The 22,253-nt window shown below is 45.7% G+C and overlaps 1 protein-coding gene across 2 annotated transcripts; it reads left to right on the forward strand.

The window, feature by feature from the left end:
• Window positions 1-1,568: 1,568 nt before the first annotated feature.
• Window positions 1,569-7,660, forward strand: Kcns2 (potassium voltage-gated channel modifier subfamily S member 2). Of its 2 annotated transcripts, none has more exons than XM_031359307.1 (2): window positions 1,569-2,063; window positions 2,661-7,660. In XM_031359307.1, exon 2 carries the CDS (start codon window positions 2,704-2,706, stop codon window positions 4,135-4,137), a length of 1,434 nt encoding a protein of 477 aa, XP_031215167.1. In that variant the 5' UTR covers window positions 1,569-2,063; window positions 2,661-2,703; the 3' UTR covers window positions 4,138-7,660. The 2 variants fall into 2 exon arrangements, with proteins under 2 accessions (XP_031215167.1, XP_031215168.1); XM_031359308.1 differs by having other exon boundaries at window positions 1,967-2,129.
• Window positions 7,661-22,253: the final 14,593 nt, after the last annotated feature.

Below are 22,253 nucleotides of genomic sequence, written 5' to 3' on the forward strand. Positions count from 1 at the left end.
AGCTACACAGAGAGAGCCTTTATCAAAAAATAAGATGGAAATGGGGGGATGGGTTGGGAGAGGAAAGAGGGCAGCAAGGCAGTAGTCAATAGGGTGACATGAATAAAGCACAGTGATAAATGCATGAGGATGTCATTATTTTATATGCTAACCAATCATTCTAAAAACCGAGCAATTGCAAATAAATGGACACATAGACAGATACCAATTGGCAGAATACTCCCCCTACACACACACGCACACACACACACCAGCACTACCACCACCACCACCACTGCTGCCACCACTAGCATCAAACATAAAGGAAGCTCACTTGGACCACACCACATTGTTCTTCTTCCCACACAGAACTGCTATTGCTGGAAGCCCCACACTCACAGAGGCTTCAGAGATACGGGTGTAGTGTCCTCTCATTGAGGGCACATGTACCCATGCGCACAACATATATGCTCAAAGGTGAGTGGTTGGCACAAGGAATCATACTTGGATACAATGACCCAACACAAAACTAGATCCAGGATCCTTTTCAGACCCTCTGAGGAATCCCAAAGCAGGCTAGTCTTTTGTACTGTTTGCATAGTTCTGGGGATCAATATCCAGGGCCTTGTACATACCAGACAAACACTGGCCCAGAGCTCAGCTCCAACTCATCAAACAGTGTAGAGCCAGAACACCTCTCAATTCAGGTGGCACCCTTATAGCCATATATGAAGAATGTGTTTCTCATGGCTGTGCTGTTTTTCCTGTGAGTCTGGAACCACATTATAAGAACTGCCTTATGACTTCTGACCAAGACATGTGGACACTAGCTCCCTGCTAACAATGCACACCGCAGTCTGAAAATGAGGATCATGCATTTGGTCAGAGACCAGTGGGACACCAAGGAATAAGAGTCCATTTCTTGGCTTGGTCAATAAGAGGACCCTAGGTCTTGTGATTGGGGATTCTGTGCTGAAGTCAGTGTTTACACAGCACACAGTCTCACATGGTATGCACATACCACACTAATGCATGTCCAGATCCCCATACATGGCACACTGTTCCATCCATCGGAAGACTTACTTGTCAAACTGTACACAGACATTGGGTAGTTCTACTCTTCTCAGACTACACACATGCACAGAACTCCAAGTACTCCCTTGAAACTCACACACTACACTGGCTTGTACATACACGGCATCACACAGAATTCTCAAACAGAACTCCATTACTCCTCCCCATGCCAATAGGACCTGTGCACACACCCAACCTCTTGCCCCACCCGTATCCCTGCCACAGCTCAACCTCAGTCTTTCTTGACATCTCCCATTTCCCGATAACCCATTTCCAGGTGTAGGAAACTTTTCTTCAGGTTTCTAAAAGAGGAAGCCAGTAGATCATTCTGTTGCTGCCCTATCCGCCCTATACATAGAAGCCATCCATTCTCTAGTCTGTTTCCTACAGACCCAGCTAGGGAGGAAAGTCACTGTAGGCAACCCTCTGTCTGAGCTCTGGGGGTGCTGACAATAACAGCTGTCCCTGGAGGATGCCGAGGGAGGGGGAGAAGGTGTCAGCTCCGTGCAAAGCTGGGGGACGCCTGAAGAACAGAATGATGCCCCGGAACGCCTCAGGAGTCTGGGTGGCGACTGTGCCCCAGGCTGGAGCGCTCGGAGCTGTCCGTTCAGCACCACCGCTCAGCGCGGGGCTCAAGGCCCTCTGCAAAGCGCACCGGCTCGGTTCCCGCCCCCGCTCCACGGGCGCCTGCGGCGTGGGCTCCTGCCTCTCGTGGTGGGTGAGGGGCGCGCGGATCGAAAGAGGGGGCTCCACGAGCGTCGGGGCCACGCAGCCACCTGTGAGCCTCTTACGGATGCGGGCGGCGGTGTGTGGGGCCGGAGACTGAAGGAGGCGCACGGCGGACCCCGCCTGCCCGGTGGCGGGGCACACACACACACAGGCGCACACAGCTACATCCTCGCACCCGCGCGCACTCGCGCAGCCAGCCAGCGGCGGCCACCGCGGCGATGCTTGCCAGTAGGTCGGGGAAGTTTCCCGCCGGCCTCGGCCGCGGGCTCCGGTGCACCCAGGTAAGCACTTCCAGAACGCGCAAGGCGAGCTCCGGGAAGGCGCAGCGCACGCGGCTGGGGAGCTCGGTGCCAGAAGGGCGCGGGGGTGGGGGTAGGAAGGGGGGCTGGGAACGGGATCGGTCCTTGAAGGCTGGAGATCTGGGACTTTGAGTTGACCCTCTTACCCCTCGGCCCAGATTTACAGACTAGAGCGGCGAATTTCCTTGCCTCCTCCCAAATCTCCGCGCCCCCTTCTTGGCCCAGCCCTGCCGGTGCGCATCTCAGCTTGGGTCCCGCCTGTCTGCGGCGAGAGGGCGGGGGCGTCTCCTTGGTCTGCTCACAGGCAAGGTCAGCACGCAGCCCCCTTGGGCTTTCAGAGCCGATAGGCGCCACTCCTGGGAGGAGGTGGAGGCCCGGGTGTACTCGTAGAAACATATACCCTTGCCTTGCCTTGGGAAGGGAGTCAACTCCCACAGACCCATTCCTGCACCCCAGTGCCGGGCCGCACCTAGAGACCCTGCTGGAGAGGCTCGCCAGACGAGGGTAAAGAGAAAAAAAAAGAGAGACTGGGGTGGGGAGTGCCGGCGCTCACATAGATGCTGTTCCCTCTGCTTTCAGGTGTAGCGCCCCCGCGCGGCAAGGGCGCCTGGGCATCTCCAGCATGACCCGCCAGAGCCTGTGGGACGTGTCCGAGACCGACGTCGAGGATGGAGAGATCCGCATCAATGTGGGCGGCTTCAAGAGACGGCTGCGTTCCCACACGCTGCTGCGCTTCCCTGAGACACGCCTGGGCCGTCTGCTCCTTTGCCACTCGCGAGAGGCCATTCTGGAACTCTGCGATGACTACGACGACGTCCAGCGTGAGTTCTACTTCGACCGTAACCCTGAGCTCTTCCCCTACGTGTTGCATTTCTACCACACCGGCAAGCTTCACGTCATGGCTGAGCTGTGCGTCTTCTCCTTCAGCCAGGAGATCGAGTACTGGGGTATCAATGAGTTCTTCATTGACTCTTGCTGCAGCTATAGCTATCACGGCCGCAAAGTGGAACCTGAGCAGGAGAAGTGGGACGAGCAGAGTGACCAGGAAAGCACCACTTCCTCCTTCGATGAGATCTTGGCCTTCTATAACGACGCTTCCAAGTTCGATGGGCAACCCCTGGGCAACTTCCGCAGGCAGCTTTGGCTGGCACTGGACAACCCGGGCTACTCAGTCCTAAGCAGGGTCTTCAGTGTCCTTTCCATCTTGGTGGTGTTGGGCTCCATCATCACCATGTGCCTCAATAGCCTGCCAGATTTCCAAATCCCTGATAGCCAGGGCAACCCTGGTGAAGACCCCAGGTTCGAAATCGTGGAGCACTTTGGCATTGCCTGGTTCACATTTGAGTTAGTGGCCAGGTTTGCTGTGGCCCCTGACTTTCTCAAGTTCTTCAAGAATGCTCTAAACCTTATTGATCTCATGTCCATTGTCCCTTTTTACATAACTCTAGTGGTGAACCTGGTGGTGGAGAGTTCTCCTACCTTGGCTAACTTGGGCAGGGTGGCTCAAGTCCTGAGGCTGATGAGGATCTTTCGAATTCTCAAGCTGGCCAGACACTCCACTGGCCTCCGCTCCTTGGGAGCCACCCTGAAATACAGCTACAAGGAAGTAGGGTTGCTCTTGCTCTACCTCTCAGTGGGGATTTCCATCTTCTCTGTGGTGGCCTACACCATTGAAAAGGAGGAGAATGAGGGCCTGGCCACCATCCCTGCCTGCTGGTGGTGGGCCACCGTCAGTATGACCACCGTTGGGTATGGAGATGTGGTCCCAGGGACAACAGCTGGGAAGCTGACTGCCTCTGCCTGCATCTTGGCAGGCATCCTAGTGGTGGTCTTGCCCATCACTTTGATCTTCAATAAGTTCTCCCACTTTTATCGGCGCCAAAAGCAACTTGAGAGTGCTATGCGCAGCTGTGACTTTGGAGATGGAATGAAGGAGGTCCCTTCAGTCAATTTAAGGGACTACTATGCTCATAAAGTTAAGTCCCTCATGGCAAGCTTGACAAACATGAGCCGGAGTTCACCCAGTGAACTGAGCTTAGACGATTCTCTACATTAGTTGGGACCCAGACTTGCATAGCTGATCTGCTGCTTGTGGTTCGAGTACAGTCAGGGTAATTTTAAGGCTATGGCATAAGAAATCATTCTGACCCTAGAGGGAGAGCTGCATGGGACATAAGCCCTAGATTGCTTTTGCAATTTTTAGAGGTTTTTGTTTGTTTGTTTGTTTTTGAGGATGGTGTGTCTAATAACATGCCTTTGCACCTTTCAATGAAATGACACTCACTGGTGTTTGCATCATGGCATAAAATGTTCATCTTTCTGCCAGATGAGTATTTAGAATGCCAATTTCTCTATCCACTGTGTACAGTATTCTAATGCTCATATCCCAGTATTACCTGTGAGTTGAATTGTCTGTGCTCCTATTTCTGAGGTTGTTGTATGACTTCCAGTGAGAACATACCTGTCTATGAGGTCAGCAAGGATATAATGAGATTTGGATCACAACCATGTGAAGATAATCTCAATTATGTATCCATTGCTTTCATTTACCTTTAATACCAAAACAGAGAGATTGCAAAGCTAAGCACACTTGACCAATGCAAGTCTTCGAGTTGTCTTTCTACCTGGTCCTGTCCTTGTGACGTGCATGAATGCACCAGTCATTTTAAAGAAAGATATGTGTTGATGTTTATCTCCTATGTGTCAGTGTAAGAGAATGTTACTCAGTCAATATGTAGTAAAGACTGAATGCTTTTCCCCAAACAAATAAGTTTAAGGACAGGGACTTTAGCTAAACATGGACCAAACCCCAGGATGCTATAAGCAGAGTTCATGTAGGCTAAGCCCTTTTATTGATGGTCAGGCCTCTTTTTCCTAGGGGAATTGCAGAGACATTTATTTCTGGCTGAGATTCTCAATCCAGGCCATTTTGACCAAAGTTTGCTGTGTCTTGGTATTAGCATGTTTTTCAAGCCTTTCTTTTTTAAGATGTTTAGGAATCAGGCCGTGCTGTCTTTCTCCACTAGAAGAGGTTAGTATTTTGTGACTTTGTGAGGTAAGCACTATCAGGTTCCTGGCAAGGGCGGTAGCTGAAACATTTCCTTGCCTGCTCTGAAAGCCCGTAAAATGAATGCTCTTTTATTTCTGGGCAGAGTTTGCTTTAGGTAGTTTTGCTTCTAGGACACATGATAGTATATGTACAGTGTTTGATTGCCTTGGTTCCTACTGTGGCATGGAAACCTGGTAGTACAGAAGCAAATTCAAGATACAGATGTGCATGAAGGCAGTGTGGTTTACCCATGGTGGAAATGCTGTAGTTTTCATTTCCATTGCAATTGCAGTAGGGTTTGGGGGGGCAGGGGTAGAAGTCAGAAGAAAAGAGTTATAAAGCCAAAAACTGCTACTTTATAAGATATAAATAACTGTGAGTTTCTTTAAAAGCTTAAAACTGGATAAAAAACAAAAACAACAAAAAAAAAAACCTTTCAACCGTTAAGCTGTGTTGAAGGGTTACCTCTCTTTCCTTTCCAACACGCCATTCAGTTAGCACAAAACATTATGAAGGGGAAACTGAGCCCCTTTTTAGAAAATTCTTTCCTACCATCTTCTAAGTAATCTGATGGTTTTCCAGTGGCTTTCGTTATTGTCGAGTCTTTGGCAAGGCTATAGATCCAGGGATCCAAATATGGAGATAAACAGGCTTTTAATCCAAAGTTTGGGCCTACTCTTAATTGGTCCATTTTGTGTTTTAGTCGGTTAAGGACAATCCACACCTCACAGGGGTGTGGAATAGATCTTCTCAGAGGGCGCTGTGTACTAGTAGTTGCCATGGTGACTACAGTGTGGGCAATTTGTTGGATGAATGCACTGGCCATTTAATGCCCTCGAGCCTCCAGTTCAGATCTTTCATCAGACTAGAGACTCATGACGGGCAAAGGGTGGCAACCTCCTAGTGCCTACGTGCAGACACGTCTATGTCTAATATTCCAAAGCGGCAGGAATGTGAAGTGACTTCAAGGAACCCCACCTGGGAACCAGAAGAAGGGAGTTGGTTTTGGGAGTTTGCACATGGAACTCTTCTTGTTGGCTAGTATCTTCAGCCCTGGAAGACCAAGCATTTATAAAACTGTTCCCAACTGCACTGAAGGCAGGGGACAACATAAACCTGGGAGGACTGTTCAGTTTGCTGAGGCTGATGGTATACCGTAACTGGGCATGATATCCGTGGTCACTGACCATGAAGCTGATGGAAAGAAGAAAAGAGGCAAGAGGCAGAATAACTTAGCCACTCTCCTAAGGATTTTTTATCAGTGAACATGTTTACCACCAAAAAAAGAGATACCTACAAGGATATGAAAGCTGGAAAACTTGACTTTTCTTTTTTGGTAATGACTTGCTTTATTTATCTGGTGCCTTTCATTGGGGGAAATCCCAAAGTGCTTTAGAGACTGTCTTTTTAACACTTCTTGTAGATATATGTATACTTGTAAAAGAATATTCCTTTGCCCACCAAGACTTTTAGTCCCTTCTGAGCATGAAAAGGTCCCAGGAGGATTGAGTTCCCCTAAGCAGTGGTCTCTCTGGACCTTGAGGGAGAGCCACCCAGATGGCTGTGGCTCTGCAGTGATTTCCATAGACCATAAAGAATGGTGTAAGACCCTGGGAATCTTTCCCTTATCACTAAACCACACAGAGGTATGAAGTTCACAAGTCCTGGCTCAGAAACACAGCCTCTGATTAGCCAAGTTAGATAATGTCTCCCATAGTAGTTTCTCCTCCAGGGGAGGGCGGATTCATTTTCTGCCCTGTGTTTGGGAGTAAAGGCTACAAAGATGAAGTGGGCCCATAGATGATCAAGGTAGCCTGTGCAATCCTTTCTTGGGGGAACACAGTAGAAACAGGCTCACTCATGCCTAGCTGGTGGCTGCAGAGCAACTTCACTCCTACATTTGACCTGTTTAATATTACTGGGACAGATACATGGGCCAAGCTTCCTCATAGCATGTGGGATGGATATTGGAAGTGACACATGTTCATCGCACAGATACGTTAGTCTTGGGCTGTGTTTCCCATCCACGCTCTGCATTTCCCAGGCTGGCTGCTGAGGAGGGGCGGGTAGAGTGCCGAGCTTATGCCTAGCTCATCAGGTAGTAATTGATGTTTAATATTTGGATTTGTTATTTCTACTTACTGTAGCACTCAAAGCACTGAGCTACCTGTTAATTCCTGCTTCGTTTCAATGGAAATGATTTGTTCTGCACTTTGGGATAGCTGCGATAGAGACCACAGGCTGTGTGGTCTCTACTTGAAAGCTTAACTGGTATTTCTTGTATGTTTTAACAGCATGACTTGTTCCAGGGTTGTAATTTTAAACATCGAGAACACTGTATTTGCAATGTCAGTTTTAACACTCATTAACACACTACTGTGCCAGCCCCTGGCGGCTCCACTGCACCATTACACTGCTGCCGTGTTTGAGTTTCCTGTGCCTCCACTCCGGAATGAGGCCCATGACTGACATCCTCAGGATGCCAGCCTTGCAAATATGCAGATTAAACAGAAAACAATTATTTCACTTCCCTAAGGCCTCTCGATTACACATAGAGTGGCAGAGACAAGGACATCGGGAAGCAAGGGATTGGACTGCCCAAGAAAGGCTGAACTGGTGTTTTGTTTTGTTGGGGTTTTTTTTGGGGGGGAGTTGTTTTGGTTTTGGTTTTTGGTTATTTATGTTGTGTGTGTGTGTGTCTGTGTATTCAGAGGTTAGGGGTTATAGAGGTTAGGGTTAATATTGGGTATTTTCCTCAATTACTCAGGCGTGGTCTCTCACCTGAACCCAGGGCACAGCAGTTTTGCTAGTCTAGCCTGCCAGCTTGCTTTTGGAATCCTTGTCTCTGCCTCCATGGGGTGGGATTATAGGTAGAAGATCATCCTGCCTTCCATCCTGGGTTTGGGGGATCTAAATGATGGTGTTTTCAGCCCCAAGGCTGAGCAGTGAGTGAAGCAGGCAGCTGGGGGAGGAGCTTTGGCTAAGATCTATGGCTACTGGCTGTTTGGTAGAAGGGATGATTACATTGTCTTGGGGCCCCAGGGGACCAGGGGTTCCTAAAGGATTTTCTTGCTGCTCAGTATCCCACATTGAGCCTCCATAGCCTGCTCTGACAACCCTGCCCTGTCCCAGAGGGCCAAGCCTTTTGCAACTCAGGTGGTTAGTGATAGCAAAGCAGGTATGGAGTGTCCAGGCTGGTTGGCTGTGAACATTGTTGGAGGATTTGTGAACTTGGCTCCTAATTCTCCCCATCCGGGACTTAAGAGTCTAAAGTTTACCCTAAGGCTTTACCTTCAACTCCTGGCCTTTCTGAGCCTCTCTTTCCACTGCTGCTGAGTGAGGAATTGGATAGAATAATTCGTAAAGTCCTGCCCACTTGTTTACCTTTATGAAAGCAGAATTTCTACGTGGTCTCTCCATGTCCTCATCATAGCATGAGAGCTCCCAGAGTCTCTGATTGATTTTAAGGAAGGTAGAAGGACTGCTTACATACAAGGTCGGACAGAGTCCTGGAGAAAGGCTTACGCCTATTATCTGCTTCAAGTGTCTTGAGTTTGTAGATAAGCAGCCATTGTTTCTCACACTTACTTATATGTAATCCAAATTTCTGCAATTAAAAATTATTAGGCAGAGAGGGAAAAAAGTCACATGAGTTCCATTTGGTTCCCCCCTTTGTTTTTCCATTTGTGGTGCCAGGCAGGCCTGTGTCCCTGTTCCCTAAGGTTACTCAGAGGCTTTCCGTGTAACGTGAATGCTCCTTGCCTCACAGGCTCTGCCTAACTGAGTAGCAACTGGCTAGCTGCTTGTGTCACTGAGAGAAAGTGACACCATAGACTAGGGATCCTCAGACTCCATGAGGAGGAGCTGTGCTGCTGGAGCACCAGTGGGGCACAGAGAGGAGGTATGAGTGGGCAGAGGGCTGTCTGGAGAGGAGCTGCAAATTGGGACTACAGCCATGTGTGTATTAGAGGGCACACAGACACAGAACAAATGGTGTGGCTCCTGCCAATAACCAGCATCCAAGAAGCAGCAGAGGGGCTCTCAAGTCCCCATGCCCAGGGGTCTCAGCTAGCCCATTATCTACATCTGTCTCCTGTCTTCTGAGAAGGTGGAGGGCAGCAGCCAAGGGTTTTCCTGTTCCCGGTTCCTGTTTCCTCATTCTGTCTTCATGGCTCACGGCTCTTCTTGCCTCTCATGAGAAAATGCCCTTCCCTGACACCTGACCCAGGAAGCCTCTCCTTGGTTCTCAAGCCCCTCCCAAATTATTTGACCCTACAGAAAACCATCTTTCTACTCCCCTTGTCCAAACCTTGGATGTTACATGCTGTTGGCTGAGGAGGTTCCCAGCCTCCCTTTGACCTTCCTTCAGAGTCAGCACCCTCTCGGCTCAGCCAGGACGAGTGCCTCCCAGGTCTCCAGCCTGACTCGGCCTCAAACTGAGGCCCCAGGCCACAACCAGAAGCCATCATGCCTAATATAGACTTACCACATATTCTCAAACTTCCTCCCTCCCGGTCCATAGGGGGAGCTATCAGTCACCTCGGACTCCTCCCCACTTATTTATCTACTCAGTCACCAACAGAACCATATTCAATTCAGAGACAATAAACAGAAAGGGCATCCTTCATAGCACGTAAGTAGTACAAACTTCAGAGCCACTTCACATCAAAATCATCTGGGGAGATTTTAACAAAATAGCAAAGTAGACCTCTGCGACTCTTCCATTCACAAAATCATCTCTTGAGATAGGGCCAGGTATTTGCAGATAAAGCTGTGCGCGCATGTATGATGTAGGGACTCAAATCCAGGATCTTGCACATTCTAGACAAGCAGCCTATCACTGAGCTGCATACCTAGGCCCCGCAGGTCGTTTAGGAGCAGGCTCGTTCACACTGCTTGTGGAGATGCACTGTCTAGGAGGACCCTTTCCTGTACACTCACTCTCTCATTGCTACACTCCCTGTGTGTGCATTGGGTTTTGCTAACATTTGCTTCCCAGCACTGTCACACATTGGTCCATCCATCACAGCTGTTTTAAAGTCTGTTACCCCCTCCCAACTTCCGACCTCACTAATTCTTGTTTTGATATTTATCAGTAACCCCCTAAGTAAGGCTCACAAACTGACCTTTTCTCTCCTACAAATTCTCTCCAAGGTTTGTCTTTGTTCTTCCACTAGCTTAGTATCTGAGATCCACTAGGGACTTCCCTGGTCGCTGTTGGAGCCATGCTAAATCTAATTACATATACGAAGGGTCACAACTCAGGAGGGAGAAAACATGCATGGGCTCTTTAAGATCTAAGAGGATAAAAAGGTCCCTTAAGAAAAGAGTTGCCTTTCAATGGGGCAGTAAAGACAGACAATAGGGTCTGGGGAGACTTGTAGCAAGGGACACATGAGCTGCCTGTTGGATGAGCAGGATGATCACCCTAGTTCCAAGGCCCAGAATAATGGTTCTCCAAAGAATTGTAGGGGTGCCTCATTGTGCCTGGCATCCAGACAGCCTGTGGGGGGATGTAACAAGAACAGATTTGGGGTTCTTGGACAGGTGTGTTTTTTTTTTTGCACTCCAAACTCTTTTCGTCGCCCACATCTCCAGACATTTAAAGAATACTGAGCTATTTTCAGACCTACTATGAAAAGAACCGAGGTGTCAGCAGTGAGACACCAGGCTAACTGTTTCTCAAGAGGAGTGTTGCTACGACTCAGTTCTTGATCTGTCAGCCTTCTATCGACTTTTCTGGCAACCTTTCAGTCTTCCAAGGCTGGCTCTATTGGGAGCAGATGAACAGCAGACTCTGTTCTGACAAAGGCCACCCTCCTTGGGTTGTATGCTGCATTTCTTTTTGTGGAAAGTGTGGGAGGAGAGGAGGGAAACCACAATGCACAGAACCCTGGGTGTCCCTGGGCTTTCCCACTGGCTGCTGGAGAGACGCCAGACAGCTTGCTTTATGCTTTCCCTGGATTCCATATTTGAAAACTGCTTTTAGAAAGAGAAGCGGGTGGGAGCTCAGAGAATCCCAGCAGTAAACTGATTACTTCGAAGCTCCACAATTTTGAAAGAGCTGGTATGATTTTGTGAGTGTGTGTGTGTGCCTGTGTGTGTGTGTGTGTGTGTGTGTGGCTCTCTCCTGATAGAACAGAACTTTGATATTGAAGTTGACCTCAGATTTATAGGCTTCTGTTTTTACCCGAAGTCCTTGCCTTGGAAGGAATTATGCAAGTGTTCGTCAAAGCTTTAGAGTACATAAGAGCTCGAGTCAAGGGGAATCGTTTGTTTTGATATTCGAGGGAAGGGTTGCTGACTGGAGACCAGAATGTACAGATGTCACCAATTTGGTGAAGCTAGCATGTTTGGCTCACACCCACTGCCGGGGAGGCTCCCGAGGCAGATGCCCAGCACACAGATTTTACCTAGGTTCTGGAGCTGTAACCCTTTCCTGGCTGCCACTGGACCCCAGAGCCACAGGGAATCCAAACCCTTTGGGAAAGAAGGCAGAGAACATAGCACTTCACAGCCAGGCTTTCTCTTCACTGCTCCTAATGGAAACTCCCTGCCCCGTACTGGCTCACAGCATCCATCTCATTCTTTTCCCTCCTGGCTGTTTTCACATCGCTTGGTTGGGTGATGCTTGTCACCTCCATTGGTCAGGGAAGTCTTTGAGGGTCAATGTATTCATCTCTGGTGTCCAGTGCAGACTATGACAACAACTAACTGCTGGAGGATAATCAACCAAGGACAGAGAGCCCCTCAAAGCCCCACTGTTGGCATCAATCCTGTATTTCTGGGGAGTCAGTTTGCGAGAAGCAAGGACTGGAGCCTCAGTCTCGTGAGTCAGCTTCACTGCACTGACATCTTTGCAAACCCTCCCAGGTCACAGACCTGCAACATGCTTACAGGTAAAGCCACCAAGAATGGGGTTGCAACGGAAGATTCCTGTAGCAGTACACTGACCAAGCTCCAGAAACAAGGAGGATTTGGTGGATTCTCTCATCCTGGACTGACTGACAAGCAAACCAGCATACAGGTGGAGGACAAAGCCTTAACTCCTGGGGCAGGGGTAATCCTGCTGTCAGGCTAGCCATTGAGACGGGTTTAACATCAATATTCACTTTGTTGCTCTTCCACTGGTGAAACCCAAAGCACAGATCTCAAATCTGAGTCCTCACTTCCACATAGTGGTGATAAGCTGTGCAGATGTGCTCTGCACACTGATTCCACTCTGCAGGTCGCTGCCTAGAGTCCCGTTGAAGCTGAACAGTGTCGCAGGAAGAATGATTCAACAGGCCTCAGTCCTCAGCCACACTTTGGCTATAAGGTGCTGGGACCAGGTAGGGCGGGAGAAAAGGTGACACTCAGTGGGGACTCGCAGGGGAAAGACCAGAGGAAAGAAGAGGGTCTGTCTGTATTGCTGGGGGCAGAGCTAGGGCCAGCTGTTGCCAGTTTCAAATCTGTTCCAAATCTAGTGGGCCAGGCTAGACCTAGACCAAGAAGGCTGAGGAGAATAGACAGGAGGCTGCTCAGAGGCACTGCCTAGCGGGAGCTGGGGCAGCAGAGAGCTCTAACCGTGAGCACCCTGCCTCAGCCACAAGCTGCTAGCTTGGACATAGGCATGGGACATGCGTTCAGTTCTAGCTCTGAGGCTGGCATCATTAAGGTCAATTCTCTCAACTTCAGTCTTTTTTCCCTATTTGCTTTCTATCTTTGTCTCTTTTTTGTGTGTCTATGTGTGTGCCATGTGCACATATTTGTGTGGGGGCATACACACACATAGAGGCCAGATGTTGGTATCAGGCATCTTCCCTGATGGCTTTCCTACTTGTGTTTGGAGACTCTGGTCTCTCACTGGACCTGGGGCTCACTGATTAGGGTAGTGATCAACCTCTCTCCCCAGCCTAGTGCTGGGATTGCAGATGCGCAGCTCCTCGCCTAGCCTCTTTTCAGGGTTAATCTTCTCAGCTCAAGTGTAAGGACTGTGAGGATGCCGGCAGTCAGCATGCACCACACACGGCTCCAAAGGCTTTTCTTATGCTCTTCCATTTAAGTTTCTCAGTGACCCAACGAGGTAGGTTCTGTTGTTTCTCTTGGTTGGTAAGAAACATAAAAGCAGAGAGATTCATAAACCAGCCCAATGCAATAAATCATGCCTTCATTATAGAGGCACGGAGCTGGTGCTTGGCTAGACATTGGGAGCTCCCAATGTCCTTTTGTTATTCTATTTTTATTAATTAATGATTTTATGTATTTACATCCCAAATGCTGCCCTTCTTCCCAGTCTCCCCTCAAAGAGTTCTTCCCCCCTCTCCCCTCCCCTTCACTTCTGAGAGAGTGCTCCCCCTAGGTCTTCTGAGAGAGTCTCCCCTCAAAGAGTTCTTCCCCCTCTCCCCTCCCCTTCATTTCTGAGAGAGTGCTCCCCCTAGGTACACCCTCTTCCACCCTGGGGCATCAAGTCTCTATAAGATTAGACACATCCTCTCCCACTGAGGCCAGACAAGGCAGCCTTCTGCTACATATGTGCCAGAGGCTGCGGGCCAGCCCGTGTGTGCTCTTTGATTGGTGGCTCAGTCTCTGGGAGCTCCTTGGGATCTGGGTTAGTTGACACTATTCGTCTTCCTGTGGGGTTGCCATCCCCTTCAGCTCCTTCAATCCTTCCCCTGGCTTTTCCATAGGGGTCCCTGACTTTTGTCCAGTGCTTGGCTATGGGTATCTGCATCTGTCTCAGTCAGATGCCTGGTAGAGCCTCTCAGAAGACAACATAGCATCAGTAATAGTGTCAGAGACTGGTAGCCATCCATGGAATTTATCTAAAGTTGGGCCAGTCGTTGGTTGGCCATTCTTCTGCTCCATTTTTGTCCCTGCATTTTTTTTTAGACAGGACTCATTTTGGAAAGTTTTGTAGGTAGGTTGGCATCTGAATCGCTCCACTGGGGGTCCTGTCTGGCTACTAGAGGTGGTCTCTTCAGGTTCCATATCCCCACTCTTGAGCATTTTGGCTAAGGTCAAGTGCATTAACTCCTGGGAGCCTTCCCCCATCACAGGTCTTTGGGACCTCCTAGAGGTTCTCCTCAGCTCCCAGCTCCAGCAGCTGCAGATTTCCATTCATTCTCCTGGCCCTCTGAGCCTCTCTCCGGTCTCTCCCCATACTTAATACTGCCTGCCCATTTCCCTCCTCCACCCCTCACCCACCCAGGTCCCCCTCTCCCTCTGCCTCCTGTGACTATTTTGTTTCCTCTCCTAATCGTAATTCAAGTATCCTCACTTGGGCCTTCCTACATGTTTAACTTCTTTGGGTCTGTGGGGTATATCAGAGGAATGATGTTCTTTTGGGAGTACCTACCATACATGTCCTTTTGGGTCTGGGTTACCTCACTCAGGACGATATATTTTCTAGTTTCATCTATTTGTCTGCAAAATTTATGATGTCCTTGTTTTTAGTAGCTGAATAGTATTCCATTGTGTAAATGAACCACATTTTTTGTATCCATTCTTTGATTGAGGGACATCTGAGTTGCTTTCAGTTTCTAGCTATTATGAATAAGGATGCTATGAGCATAGTGAAGTATGTGTCCTTGTGGTATGGTGAGGCATCTTTTGGGTACATGCCTAAGAGTGGTATAGCTGGGTCTTTGGGTAGAAGTATTTGTAAGTTTTTGAGAAACTGCCAGATTGATTTCCAGTGGTTTTACAAGTTTATAAGCCCACCAACAATGGAGTGTTCCCCTTTCTCCACATCCTCATCAGCATGTGCTGTCACTTCTTGAGTTTTTGGTCTTAGCCATTCTGATTGGTGTAAGGTGGATTCTCGGGGTCTTTTTGATTTGCATTTCTCTTTCATTTTTTTATTAGATATTTTCTTTATTTACATTTCAAATGATATCTCCTCTCCTGGTTACCCCTCTGAAAAAATATCAAAAACAAAAACAAAAACAAAAAACAAATCCTGCTTCCTACCCCCTCCCCCTGCTCACCAACCCACCCTCTCACACTTCCTGCCCCTGGCATTCCCCTACACTGGGTCATAGAACCTTCACAGGACCAAGAGCCTCTCTTCTCATTGATGACTGACTAGGCCATCCTATGCTACATATTCAGCTGGAGCCATGAGTCCCACCATGTGTGCTCTTCAGTTGATGGGTTAGTCCCTGGGAACTCTGAGAGTACTAGTTAGTTTATATTGTTGTTTGTCCTAAGGGGCTGCAAACCCCTTCAGTTCCTTGAGTCCTTTCTCTAGTTCCTTTATTGGGGATCCTATACTCAGTCTAATGGATGGTTGTGAGTCTCTATTTCTATATTAGTCAGGCACTGTCAGAGCCTCTCAGGAGACATTTCTTTGATGTCCAAGGATGTTGAACATTTCTTTAAGTGCTTTTCAGACATTTGAGAATTCTCTGTTTAGCTTTGCCCCATTTTTTTTTTTTGATTGGGCTATTTGGTTTTTTGTTGTTGTTGTTGCTGTTGTTGTTTTTTTATTGTTGTTGTTGCTTTTTTGGAGTCCAAGTTCTTGAATTCTTTATGTATTTTGGATATTAGTCTGATGTAGTGTTAGTGAAGATCTTTTCCCAATCTGCAGGCTGCCATTTTTCCTACTGATAGTGTCCTTTGCCTTATAGAAGAATTTCAGTTTCATAAGGTCCCATTTACCAATTGTTGATCTTAGAACCTGAGCTACTGATGTTCTGTTCAGGAAATTTTCTCCTGTGCCAATGCATTCAAGGTTATTTCCCATTTTCTCTTCTATTAGATTCATTGTATCTGGTTTTATGTTGATGTCAAGATTTTTGATCCACTTGGACCTGAGCTTTATACAGGGTGATAAATATGAATCAATTTTCATTCTTCTACATGTAGACATCCATTTATACCAGCACCAATTGTTTAAGATATTTTTTTTCCATTATATGGCTCTGGCTTCATTGTCAAAACTCAAGTGTCCATAGGTGTGTGGGTTTACTTCTGGGTCTTTATTTTTCTATTCCATTGATCAACCTGTCTGTTTCTGTACCAATACCATGTGGTTTTTATTATTATTGCTGTGTAGTACATCTTGAGATCAGGGATGGTGATTCCTCCAGAAGTTCTTTTACTGTTCAGGATTGTTTGGCTATCCTAGGGTTTTTGTTTTTCCATATGAAGTTGAGAATTATTCTTCCAAGGTCTGTAAAGAATTATGCTGGAATTTTGATGGGAATTGTATTGAATCTGTAGATTGCTTTTGGTAATTTGGCCATTTCACTATATTAATCCTTCTGATCCATGAGTATGAGAGATCTTTCCATCTTCTGAGGTCTTTGATTTCTTTCGTTAGGGACTCAAAGTTCTTGACATGCAGATCTTTCACTTGCTTGGTTAGAGTTACACTGAGAAAGTTTATATTGTTGCTATTGTGAAGGGTGTTGGTTCCCTAATTTCTTTCTCATGCCATTTATCATTTGTATAAAGGAGGGCTACTGATTTCTTTGAGTTAATTTTATATCTACCCACTTTGCTAAAGCTATTTATCAGCTGTAGGAGTTCCCTGATAAGGATTTTTGGGATCAGTTATATATAGTATCATATCTTCCACAAATACCTTGTGGAAGTGATACCTTGACTTCTTCCTTTCCAATTTGCATTCCTTTGATTTTCGTTTGTCATCTCATTGCTCTAGCTAGAACTTCAAGTACAAATAGGCAAATAGACAAGGAGAGATCGGTCAGCCTTGTCTTTCCCCAGTTTTAGTGGGATTGCTTCATATTTCTTTCCATTTAATTTGGCTTACTGTATACTGTTTTAGGTATGTGCTGTTTGTTCCTGGTCTCTCCAAGACTTTTAATATTAAGAGGTGCTGGATTTTATCGAGGGCTTTTTCAGCATTTATACTGGTGGATTTTTGTATATTGAATGATCCCTGCATCCCTGGAATGAAGCTTACTTGATCATGGTGGATGATGTTTTTTGTATTGTTTTTGGATTCAGTTTGTGAGAATTTTATTGAGTATTTTTTTGTCAATGTTCATAAGGGAAATTGGTCTGAAGTTCTCTCTCTGTTGGGTCTTTGTGTGGTTTAGGTATTAGGGTAACTGTGGCCTCATAGGATGAATTAGGTGGTATTCCTTGTATTTCTATTTTCTGGAATAGTTTGATGAGTATTGGTATTAGGTCTTCTTTGAAGGTCTGATAGAATTCTACATTAAAACCATCTGGTGCTGGGCTTTTTTGGTTGGGAAGTTTTTAATGACAGCTTCTATTTCCTTAGGAGTTATGGGGTTGTTTAGATAGTTTACCTGATATTGCTTTAACTTTGGGACGTGGTGTCTGTCTAGAACACCATCCATTTTGTTTAGATTTTCCAGTTTGTCAAGTATAGGCTTTTGAACTAAGACCTGATTTTTTTTTTTTTTAAATTTTCTCAGTTTCTGTTGTTATGTTTTCCGTTTCAATTCTGATTTTGTTAATTTGGATACTTTCTCTGGGCTTTTTAGTTAGGTTGACTAAAGGTTTGTCTATCTTGTTGATTTTCTCAAAGAATCAGCTCTTGGTTTTATTAATTCTTTGTATTGTTCTCTTTGTTTCTAGTTGGTTGATTTGAGCCCTGAGTTTGACCATTTCCTACTGTCTACTCCTCTTGGGTATATTTACTTCTTTTTCTTCTAGAACTTTCAAGTGTGCTGTTAAGTTTCTAGTATGAGATCACTCCAATTTCTTTACGAAGGCACTGTTTTCATTTTGTCCCATAAGTTTGGGTATGTTGTGCCTTGATTTTCAATGACTTCTAGAAAATCTTTAATTTCTTTCTTATTTCTTCCCTGCTCAGTGATCATTAAGTAGAGACTTGTTGAGTTTCCATGTGTATGTGGGCTTTCTGTTGTTTTTGTTGTCGTTGAAGTCTAGCCTTAGTTGTGTTGATCTGATAGAATGCAAGGAATTATTTCAATCTTGGGGTATCTGTTGAGGCTTGTTTTTTTTTTTATCCCATATATGGTCAATTGGAGAAAGTTTGTTTGGGGGTGAAATGTTCTGTGGATATCTTTTAGGTCTATTTGATTCATAACTTCTGTTGGTTTCATTGTGTCTCTGTTTAGTTTCTGTTTTGATGACCTGTCCATTGGTGAAAGTGGGGTGTTGAACCTTATTGCTATTATTGTGTGGGGTTCAATGTGTGTTTTGAACTTTAGTAAAGTTCAAATGCCCCTGGCATTTGGGGCGTAGATGTTCAGAACTGAGACTTCATCTTGGTGAATTTTTCCTTCCCCATCTCTTTTGATTACTTTTGGTTGGATACCTATTTTATTAGACATTAGAATAGCTACTCCAGCTTGTTTCTGGGGACTGTTTGCTTGGAAAACCCCTTAGTATGAGGTAGTATCTATCTTTGTTGCTGAGGTGTGTTTCTTGTATGCAGGCAGAATGGTGGATCCTGTTTATGTATTCAGTCTGTTAGCCTGTGTTGTTTTATTGGTGAACTGGGTTCATTGATGTTGAGAGATATTAATAAACAATGGTTGTTAGTTCTTGTTATTTTGTTGTTGGTGGTGGTACTGTGTGTGTGTGTGTGTGTGCGCGCGCGCCTGTGTGTGTGAGTGTGTGTGTGTGTGTGTTTCTTCTTTTAGGTTTGTTGTGAGATGATTACTTTCTTATGTTCTCTTGAGTATGGTTACCCTCCTTGTGTTGGGGTTTTCCTTCGAGTATCCTCTGTAGGGCTGGATTAGTAGGAAGATATTGTTTAAATTTGGTCTTGTCATGGTCTTGTCTTCATTTCTCTATCTATAGTAATTGAGAGTTTTTCTGGGTATAGTAGTCTGGGCTTGCATCTTTGATCTCATATGGTCTGTAAGACATCTGTCCATGATCTTTTGGCCTTTAGAGTCTTAGTTAAGAAGTCAGGTGTAATTCTGATAGGCTTGACTTTATATGTTACTTGGCCTTTTTCCCCTTGTAGCTTTTAACATTCTTTCTTTGTTTTGTACATTTAGTATTTTGCTTATTATGTGTTAGGAGGATTTTCCTTTCTGGTAAAATCTATTTGGTGTTTTGTAGGTTTCTTGTATGTTTATGGCTATCTTTCTCTTTAGGCTAGGGAAGTTTTCTTATGATTTTGTTGAAGATGTTTTCTGGCCTTTTGAACTGGGAATTGTCACCCTCTTCTATTCCTATTATTCTTAGACTTGGTCTTTTCATTGTGTCCCAAAATTTCTGAATGTTTTGGACCAGGAACTTTTTATACTTGACACTTTCTTTGACTGATGTATCAGTTTCTTCTATGATACCTTCTACGCCCAAGATTCTCTCTTCCATTTCTTGTATTCTACTGGTGATGCTCATATTTGTACTTCCTGACCTCTTTCCTAGATTTTCCATCTCTAGAGTATCCTCTATTTGTGGTTTCTTTATTGCTTGCTTCTATGTCCATTTTTAGGTCTTGGAGAATTTGTCCATTTCCTTCACCTGTTTGATTGCATTTTCCTAAACTTCCTTAAGGGATTTATTTGTTTCCTCTTTAAAAACTTCTACCTGTTTGATTGTATTTTCCTGTATTTCTTTAAAGGACATATTTATATCCTCTTTAAAGGTCTCATCATCTTCATGATATGTGAGTTAAGGTCAAAATTTTGTTCTTCAGGTGTGTTAGGCTATCCAGGGCTTGCTGTGGTAGGAGACCTGGGTTCTGATGGTGCCATATTGCATTGGCTTCTGTTGATTATGTTCTTGCACTTGCCTTTCATCATCTGGCTGTCTCTGGTGTTAGCTGGTCTGGGTGTCTTGATTTGGAGCAGGCCTCCTGGTAGGCAAGCAGGGCTAAGGGGTGGGGGGACAAACACTGTGACTCATCGAGAGAGCAGGTGAGGTATGAACAGAAGGGAGATGGGGTGGGACAGAGCCCATGTCTGCTGGGCTCTGTGGGGTCCCAGCTGGCATAGAAGTTGGGGTGTGGGGGTCTCACCTGTATCCCTGGTTAGAGCAATACTCCTGGGAGCCATGATTGCAGGTGAAAGTGTGGACCATAAGGGAGTTGGGGCCCCCTCTTGTCTTTTTTGGGAGGCCTTACTAGGCACAGTGTTTACCCTTTGCTGATTTTTCTCAGTGCTGGGCAATGTAAGGTATAATAATTGTTTTACTGTAGTCTTCATCATATCATTAGAAAATAGGTAACATTTAATTTTCTTTTTCTGGTGTACATGTATGTGCCCATGTGTGTGAGGGTTGATGTGGGAAATCACCTTTGATTCATCTTCTACCTTATACTCTCAGTGAAGCTCAGCACTATGCCCACTCTCCCAGCCAAAGGGCTCTTGGAAATCCTGTTTCCACTTTCTGAGGCTAGAATGATAAGCAGGTCTACAGGCCCACTTAGCATTTACATGGGCTTTAGGGATCTGAACTCTGGTCCTTGTGCCTGTATACAAAGTGAAGGCTTTAACTACACAGCTCTATTGCCCCAGCCAGATAATGTTTTAATTGCAGTTTTAAGGTACATTGATTTATAATTACACTAATAATAGTTCATAGATTTGTGATTAAAAAATAACTATGCTGGCAAGAAGATTCAGAGGGCAAAGGTGCTTGTTGCCAACCCTCACAACCTGAGTTCAATCTACAGAACACACATGGAGGAAGGGGAGAACCCACTCCTTCACATGGTCCTCTGACCACCATACATGTTCTGTGGCATGCATGGGGCAACACAACATATTCAAAAGGTGCCATGCACACTTTTCGTGAAGGCGGTATCTGAGGTGTAAACTTCAAGGAAAGTCAGTCTCCTGCCTCCGCAATGTCGCCTGGCACCCCAAACTCAGAGGTGGCCCAGATATGTCCTCGTACTAGTGTGCTAGGAACTCACCAAGATATCATTTTTTACAGCTAGCAAGAGAAAATTCGGACATTGCTTTCTGACCTTCACCAATGTTTCCAACTATCCTAGTTTAATGTTTTAAGTACTAGAGAGTAATTGAAAGGTTTCTCTCACTCTAAGACATTAGCTGAAAGTGTTAGGTCAAGATTCTCCTCTGCCTGCCTCCAGCAAGAACCAGAGAATTAGCATAAGAATACCTCAACAGAGAGGGCTCCAGCCTCTTCCTCCTGCTTCACACCTAGCTACCAGACCCTGCTGACCTGGGTGTGTGGGGGTCGTTTTGCCTATGTGACTTCAGTCTGGCACTAAGACTGGAGAAAGAAGGACTTAGACTCACATGTAGGACTAGCACTAGAACTTAGATGGACTAGGACTCAGATTCATGTATCTCTCGCAGTCCCCCGGGTCCAGAGCACTTGGGCCTGGGGGATACAGCACCAGTTCAGAAGAGATAGCTGCTACTTTAGACCCAGTATGTTTCAGATAGCCTCAGAGGTACCTCAACTGTTGAGCTGCCAGATTTTTTATTTCTCTTTTGCAATGATTGTAAAAGCCTCATGCCATTTTTAAAAGAAATACACTCAGATTTTACACCACCCGTGTGTAGTCTGTTTGTCAAAGCCAAATCCCGTGCCCACCTGGCCAGAATCCCTCGTCCGGCGGAACAAGGGACCCCCGCGAGAAATCCCGGTCCGCGGCAAAAAGGAATGTATTATAACAAATGAATTTAATCCTAATCCTAAGAGGAAAAGAAAAGTCAAACTTATATTGCCCCTCCCCCAAGTACTGAATTGGTGAGTTTCTATTTCTCAGCAATTTCTGTACATTTCTATCTAAATTTATTCCAGGAGAGATATAAGTAGTTTTGTAGATGACTCTGTTCTGCAAACTCTTTAATGTCACTTGGATTTTTTTCTATGACAGTTTATAAAGATCATTCTAACGAACATTCTCCCCTTCCACCATGTGTGTTCTGGGGATTGAACTCAGGTTGTCAGGGCTGGCAGTAAGTGCCTTTGCCCACTAAACCATCTTGCATAATTTATTTTTAAAATAACATGTTTATCAACTTAGATCAAAATAAATGTATATGAATGTTTTGCCTGCATATATGTCTTGCACCATATACATATCTGTTGCCCATGAAGACCAGAAGAGAGTAGTGGATCTCCTGGGTCTGAAGTTGTAAATAGTTGTGAGTCACCACATGAGTTCTGGGAATCAAATCCAACCAGGATCCTCTGGATGAGTAGAAAATACTCTTAACCACTGAGCAATCTCTCCAGCTCAA

This window comes from Mastomys coucha, unplaced genomic scaffold, assembly GCF_008632895.1.
Source record: "Mastomys coucha isolate ucsf_1 unplaced genomic scaffold, UCSF_Mcou_1 pScaffold7, whole genome shotgun sequence".
Taxonomy (NCBI): Eukaryota; Metazoa; Chordata; class Mammalia; order Rodentia; family Muridae; genus Mastomys; species Mastomys coucha.

Bases quoted from the DNA above. Each gene is read 5' to 3' on its own strand.
- Kcns2 (XM_031359307.1), top strand. From the start codon at position 2,704: ATGACCCGCCAGAGCCTGTGGGACGTGTCCGAGACCGACGTCGAGGAT.